Raw genomic sequence first — 7,844 nt, 5'->3', positions numbered from 1 at the left:
TTGTTGTTTTAACTGTATGGTAATCTTTTGTTGTTATAGTCTCTGGTGTTGGAGTACATTGCATTAGATCGTCAGGTTTTCTTGTTCCCTATTATTGTGAAGGGATTCATCATATGTTGGACAAGCATGTCTTTATGTTACTGCAGTTACCTTAAAGCAAGTAAAAAGCTCCAGTTAAGATCAATAAAACTCCAAAAGTGAATGTCTGTTACAGCCTTCTGGTAGAATGCTGCTGTTACTGCCTCTCACCTAATGCATGTGGTTGTGTTGGGATATGCCTCTGCCAGCTAAATAGCAATGAAGCACGTACTGCACAGTAAATGGAAGTTTGTCTACTCATGTGTTTCACTTCAGATGACTGACAGGCAGAGTGGGCAGATTATCATTTGTTATGAGGGGCATTTGCAATGATAGTTTCTTCTCTGGTTAACTTTTAACCGTGCTAGCGTAGAATGGCTCTCGCAATGGCAACAGCAATTATTAGATGTATTGCCATGACCAGAGGATGAATCCTAATGAGCATGGTGATCTACGGACTTCTCTGTAGTGCCACCAGCAGGTTGGCATGTGATTTTGAGTGGAAAGTCTCAATAACCATTTCATGTCCCCCTCAGCATGAATTGGAATAACTGATGATGCATCAGCAGATTAAAAAAAATAATAAAATCAATTTGTCCAATATTTTATGACCAAAAACCTGCTAATGACATCCCCATCAGCCTCAGATGAAATTTGTCTTCAATACTCATGTGACAATTGTTAACATGCTAAGATGCTAAACTGCAATGAGATGGTAAACATGGTAAACAGTATGCCAGCTTTAAATCAGCACATTAGCATGCCAACATTTAGCTTAAATCAATATTGTGCCTAAATGCAACCTCACAGAGTCGTTAACATCTCTTAGACTTGTTTAAATGTGAACAAATCAAATGGACAAAATTCCAGTTTCAATGAATGGTACACATGGTTTTTATTTATTTTTAAATACATGACAAACTGTACATCTGTCATTGTCAGCTGGTCGACTGCGGGCCAAAGCTTCCATCCAATCTGCAGAATATGAATGAATTCAGAAAATACGTTCTTAAAACTTGCTCAGAGGCCCAGTCCATCCAGAGAGGGATTGTTGATTAACTTGCCGACCACTGCCAACAAGCCAAGAAGTCTGCAATTTATAGTTCACCCCTTCTACAGAATCAGATTATTCTCCATCTCCATCCTTTTTACACCGTGGACCCACCATCAAACCTTAAAGGCTTCAGTGAATCTTGAGCTTGTGAACACATCCTGCTTGTCTAACAGGCCAATAATAAAAGTAATAACATTCATAAATCAAAGCAGCAGTACAATCACTACCAGAAATAATAAACATAATGATTAAGCACCTTCAAAAGCAAGAGGTCAATTGAGCAATTCTGCAACAGGCCCGTTGTGATTAATGCTAATATTCAGTGTCAATGTGTGTGTGATGCAGTGCCAGCATCCTGTCTCAGACTAATAATTATATTTCCATTTTTGAAACCATGTCAATATGGATTGTAGTTTAATTTTTAAAATCAGAACAAAGATAATGTCAACAGATCTTTTGTTTGCAAAGTCTCACCTAACAGACCGTCTGTGTCGACTGTGTCGGTTGTAGGAACCCACCATGGGAACCAAACACCACCGTGAGAAGACAAAGGTGAGCTGTTGGTGTTTCATGTGTTACAGTCGGAAAGTTTTTGGTTAATTTCCATTGTGGTAGTACAGTGATACGCCAACGTAACAGGAGGCCAATCAGATTGTTGTAAAGTTGGACCCTCCCATTTGATATGCCTACATTAAGGCAAATGGTCTCATGATACGCTCTGAAGTTACTGTAGTTTCTCTGGTGGAAGGAACAGAAAATGCCAATAATATTTTATATACTGCTGATGCTCAGAGTGGGACGTAAGTATCTGTGGAGAGGTCAGATGTATTCATCGTATTCTGACAGTGATCTAGAAGAGATATACAGACGTGTCTGTTATTAATCACTCATCTGTGTTTCTTTCAGGATGCTCAGACCATCAGAACTTTGTGACAAAGACTGTTGGTGTTGGACAAAGCGTGAATCTCTCATGTACCCACCAGAGATCTCGGAGCATTGAAACCCTTTTCTGGATCAAGCTTATCCCTGGAAAGTTGCCTGAAATCTTGGGAAGAGCAAAGAGCTTTGATTATGATGATGTGAATGAAATTCCTCACATTACTTTCACACGAGAGCCTGGAAGATTCATCCTCAGTGTAACAAAGACAAAACTGAGCGATACCGCATTTTACTACTGTTTAAAGTCACAGCGTTTCAACATTACGTTTTTGAAAGGAGCGTTTCTGAGAGTTGAAGGTAAATATATCAAAAACACATTCATAATATTTGCTAGCGTGTTATTATGTTAATGTGCAGCAGCATTCAACCACAGTATCATACACACAGTATCCATCTGTGTCATGTGGACTTATGTTTAACGTTAATTTTTGTCATGAAAGTGGGTAAATATTTGTGTTTTCAATTTCCAGGAGCAGAACCTGATATCACTGCCGTCATTGAAGCCCCTCTATCTGATCCAGTCCGTCCAGGAGACTCAGTGTCTCTGCAGTGTTCAGTCCTCTATGACTCTGAGAGCAAAACATGTCCAGGAGGACTCGGTGTGTACTGGTTCAGAGCTGGATCACATGAATCTCATCCCAGTGTCATTTACGCTCATGGAAACAGTGGTGATGAGTGTAAGACAAGTCCTGAGGCTCGCTCTCCACAGAAATGTGTCTACAACTTCTTCAAGGAGAACATCAGCTCCTCTGATGCTGGGACTTATTACTGTGCTGTGGCCACATGTGGACAGATGTTATTTGGAAATGGAACGAAACTGGATGTTGAAGGTAAGTGCTTCATATTTCTTTATAATGGTTATAGTATCACCATCTTTTCAAGTCAGCGATCTATAATTATTTCTTCATTTATTTGTTTGTTTCATGTTTCAGTTGTCAGCACTTGTGATTCACAGAAAGACGACACAGTTGTCTGTCTGCTGTTTGCTGCTTTGGCTATAAGTCTAATTCTTACAGCCTCCCTTCTTTATGTCATCAGGAAAAAATCCTGTGGTTGTTGTAAAGGTAAGAGATGTTACTCATACAGTCTATTAGACTGACTTGATTCAGGATTGTCCTGTCTATAATTATACACATCTTTTTTAAATAATACAGCTGTTGTCACTCTGCAAACAGATGCTGCAGCAGCCAGTGATGATCAGCAAAGTCAGCAGGTAAAGAATTCAAAGATGTAGCTAGAAAAGTTATCAGCTTGTGTTAAAATCAGCTCTCTCTCATTTTCAATTTTGCACTTTATTCCCTCAGAGAAATGAGGATTCTTTGGTTTATGCTGCACCAAAATTTACCAGGAGGAAAGCCGGCAAATCAGGGAGAAGAAGTCCAAGAAAGGAAGAGACGATCTACACTGATGTCAGGGCTTTGTGATGGATTAATGATCTAAACAGTGGATATGCTAATTAATGATAATGGTAATCAGTCTCTTGCATTGTGCATCATATATCTAATACATTTTGTTTAATTTTTTTGTGTTTTCTCTTCTTCAAGGGCTCCATTGAATCTGTTATATAGTTTTAAGGCTGTTAACGTCCTCCCAAGGCTCCAATCTTTTTATCAATGTGATGAAAAACAATTGCACTCCTCAGAATTTATGTCTGTGTATATGTGTTGTTTCCTTCGATAATAAAGAAACTCCCACATTGAAACAGTGAACTGTTGTGTCCTTGGACACCACAACATCCCACAACTGTAGACAGAAGCACAGCTAACAGAAACACACAGGGAGCGTTTTCTGTGAGAGGACAGCGACTCCATTTAATGAACTCCTCCATCTTTCAGATCTCACAGTACTTTATAAAGGCCTTCTGCATTTCTGCTGTGAGAGCAAGCAAAGCCACAAGCAACAAGCTGCACTGACAGATAAAGGCTGCAGTGGGCCTTTTCTCCACGCTTTGACCAAACATCAAGGCTGTTTACTCACAACAAACTTGATGATGGGCTTCAACAGGATGTGCAGTGAGGGAGGAGCTACATGAGGTCTCAGCAGGCTAATTTTAGTTGAAGTTGAAATGATTTATGTTGTATTACTTTCCTTTTAATGTGCTCATTAAAATGATTCTTATGTTTCTAAAGATGTACCGAAAGACATCTGCGATCTTAAAATATACAATCCTCATACTACTTCATATTTGCTTGAAACTTTAATGTCAGATTATTGATTCATTCAGCTTTTGTTTGAACAGGCTACCAGTCTGTCACAGCGTGTCTTTAACAAAACTGTCCAACTTATATAATCAGGCAGACTTTAAGATCACAGTTCAAACTCCTGCTCTCACCAAAAAGGATGGACCAGTGAATGATTAGCACCTGTAAGTTGTCGTGACTTCTCTGGTTAACTTTTAGCCGTGCTAGCGTAGAATGGCTTTCGCAATGGCAACAGCAACTATTAGATGTATTGCCATGACCAGAGGATGAATCCTAATTAGCATGGTGATCTACGGACTTCTCTGTAGTGCCACCAGCAGGTTGGCATGTGATTTTGAGTGGAAAGTCTCAATAACCATTTCATGTCCCCCTCAGCATGAATTGGAATAACTGTTGATGCTCCTGACTTTTCATCTAACAGCATCAGCAGATTTAAAATAAATAAATAAATTTCTCCAATATTTTATGACCAAAAACCTGGTGATGACATCCCCATCAGCCTCAGATGAAATGTATCTTAAATGCTAATTTGACAATTGTTAACATGCTAACATGCTAAACTGCAATGAGATGGTAAACATGGTAAACAGTATACCAGCTTTAAACAGCATATTAGCAAGCCAACATTAGCATTTAGCTTAAGTCAATATTGTGCCTAAATGCAACCTCACAGAGTCGTTAACATCTCTTAGACTTGTTTAAATGTGAACAAATCAAATGGACAAAATTCCAATTTCAATTGATGGTACACACATGGTTTTTATTTATTTTTAAATACATGACAAACTGTACATCTGTCATTGTCAGCTGGTCGACTGCGGGCCAAAGCTTCCATGCAACCCGCAGAATATGAATGAATTCAGAAAATACGTTCTTAAAACTTGCTCAGAGGCCCAGTCCATCCAGAGAGGGATTGTTGATTAACTTGCCGACCACTGCCAACAAGCCAAGAAGTCTGCAATTTATAGTTCACCCCTTCTACAGAATCAGATTATTCTCCATCTCCGTCCTCTTTACACCGTGGACCCACCATCAAACCTTAAAGGCTTCAGTGAATCTTGAGCTTGTGAACACATCCTGCTTGTCTAACAGGCCAATAATAAAAGTAATAACATTCATAAATCAAAGCAGCAGTACAATCACTACCAGAAATAATAAACATAATGATTAAGCACCTTCAAAAGCAAGAGGTCAATTGAGCAATTCTGCAACAGGCCCGTTGTGATTAATGCTAATATTCAGTGTCAATGTGTGTGTGATGCAGTGCCAGCATCCTGTCTCAGACTAATAATTATATTTCCATTTTTGAAACCATGTCAATATGGATTGTAGTTTAATTTTTAAAATCAGAACAAAGATAATGTCAACAGATCTTTTGTTTGCAAAGTCTCACCTAACAGACCGTCTGTGTCGACTGTAGGAACCCACCATGGGAACCAAACACCACCGTGAGAAGACAAAGGTGAGCTGTTGGTGTTTCATGTGTTACAGTCGGAAAGTTTTTGGTTAATTTCCATTGTGGTAGTACAGTGATACGCCAACGTAACAGGAGGCCAATCAGATTGTTGTAAAGTTGGACCCTCCCATTTGATATGCCTACATTAAGGCAAATGGTCTCATGATACGCTCTGAAGTTACTGTAGTTTCTCTGGTGGAAGGAACAGAAAATGCCAATAATATTTTATATACTGCTGATGCTCAGAGTGGGACGTAAGTATCTGTGGAGAGGTCAGATGTATCCATTGTATTCTGACTGTGATCTAGAAGAGATATACAGACGTGTCTGTTATTAATCACTCATCTGTGTTTCTTTCAGGATGCACAGACCATCAGAACTTTGTGACAAAGACTGTTGGTGTTGGACAAAGCGTGAATCTCTCATGTACCCACCAGAGATCTGGGGACATTGAAACCCTTTTCTGGATCAAGCTTATCCCTGGAAAGTTGCCTGAAATCTTGGGAAGAGCACTGAGCTTTGATTATGATGATGTGAATGAAATTCCTCACATTACTTTCACACGAGAGCCTGAAAGATTCATCCTCAGTATAACAGAGACGAAGCTGAGCGATACCGCATTTTACTACTGTTTAAAGTCAAATTCACAGCGTTACAAGATCGCGTTTTTGAAAGGAGCGTTTCTGAGAGTTGAAGGTAAATATATCAAAAACACATTCATAATATTTGCTAGCAGTGTTATTATGTTAATGTGCAGCAGCATTCAACCACAGTATCATACACACAGTATTTATTTGAGTCATGTGGACTTATGTTTAATTTCCAGGAGCAGAACCTGATATCACTGCCGTCATTGAAGTCCCTCCATCTGATCCAGTCCGTCCAGGAGACTCAGTGTCTCTGCAGTGTTCAGTCCTCTCTGACTCTGGGAACAAAACATGTCCAGGAGGACTCGGTGTGTACTGGTTCAGAGCTGGATCACATGAATCTCATCCCAGTATCATTTACGCTCATGGAAACAGTGGTGATGAGTGTGAGACGAGTCCTGAGGATCGCTCTCCACAGAAATGTGTCTACAACTTCTTCAAGGAGAACATCAGCTCCTCTGATTCTGGGACTTATTACTGTGCTGTGGACACATGTGGACAGATGTTATTTGGAAATGGAACAAAACTGGATGTTGAAGGTAAGTTCTTAATATTTCTTTATAATGGTTATGGTGTCACAGTCTTATCAAGTCAGTGATCTATATTTATTTCTTCATTTATTTGTTTGTTTCATGTTCCAGTTGTCAGCACTTGTGATTCACAGAAAGACGACACAGTTGTCTGTCTGCTGTTTGCTGCTTTGGCTATAAGTCTAATTCTTACAGCCTCCCTTCTTTATGTCATCAGGAAAAAATCCTGTGGTTGTTGTAAAGGTAAGAGACGTTACTCATACAGTCTGTGAGACTGACTTGATTCAGGATTGTCCTGTCTATAATTATACACATCTTTTTTAAATAATACAGCTGTTGTCACTCTGCAAATAGATGCTGCAGCAGCCAGTGATGATCAGCAAAGTCAGCAGGTAAATAATTTAAAGATGTAGCTAAAAAGTTATCAGCTTGTGTTAAAATCAGCTCTCTCCCATTTTCAATTTTGCACTTTATTCCCTCAGAGAACTGAAGATTCTTTGGTTTATGCTCCACCAAACTTTATCAGGAGTAAAACCGGCAAAGCAGGTAGAAGAAGTCCAAGAAAGGAGGAGACGATCTACACTGATGTCAGGGCTTTGTGATGGATTGATAATCTAAGTGGAAATGCTAATTAATGATAATGGTAATCAGTCTCTTGCATTGTGCATCTTATATCTATTATTTTGGTTCAGTTTTTTGTGTTTTCTCTTCTTCAAGGGCTCCATTGAATCTGTTATGTAGTTTTATGGCTGTTAACATCCTCCCAAGGCTCCAATCTTTATATCAATGTGATGCAAAACAGTTGTACTCCTTAGACTTTATGTCTGTGTATATGTGTTGTTTCCTTTGATAATAAAGAAACTCCCACATTGAAACAGTGAACTGTTGTGTCCTTGGACACCACAACATCCCACAACTGTAGACAGAAGCACAGCTAAC

At 39.3% G+C, this 7,844-nt stretch overlaps 2 protein-coding genes across 2 annotated transcripts; both read left to right on the top strand.

Moving 5' to 3' along the window:
• The first annotated feature begins 1,889 nt into the window (after positions 1–1,889).
• LOC139330974 (signal-regulatory protein beta-2-like) lies at positions 1,890–3,495 on the top strand. The gene is made up of 6 exons (XM_070962207.1): positions 1,890–1,932; positions 2,039–2,368; positions 2,542–2,905; positions 3,011–3,135; positions 3,226–3,284; positions 3,376–3,495. The coding sequence occupies exons 1-6, from the start codon at positions 1,890–1,892 to the stop codon at positions 3,493–3,495; spliced, it is 1,041 nt and encodes a 346-aa protein (XP_070818308.1).
• Positions 3,496–5,939: 2,444 nt separating this feature from the next.
• On the top strand, positions 5,940–7,507 carry LOC139330973 (signal-regulatory protein beta-2-like). Its single transcript, XM_070962206.1, has 6 exons — positions 5,940–5,982; positions 6,089–6,424; positions 6,555–6,918; positions 7,024–7,148; positions 7,239–7,297; positions 7,388–7,507. The coding sequence occupies exons 1-6, from the start codon at positions 5,940–5,942 to the stop codon at positions 7,505–7,507; spliced, it is 1,047 nt and encodes a 348-aa protein (XP_070818307.1).
• Positions 7,508–7,844: the final 337 nt, after the last annotated feature.

Source organism: Chaetodon trifascialis, chromosome 5 (assembly GCF_039877785.1).
Source record: "Chaetodon trifascialis isolate fChaTrf1 chromosome 5, fChaTrf1.hap1, whole genome shotgun sequence".
Lineage (NCBI taxonomy): Eukaryota > Metazoa > Chordata > Actinopteri > Chaetodontiformes > Chaetodontidae > Chaetodon > Chaetodon trifascialis.
Note: the sequence above shows the minus strand (reverse complement) of the source record. Positions and strands in the feature narration are given on the sequence as shown.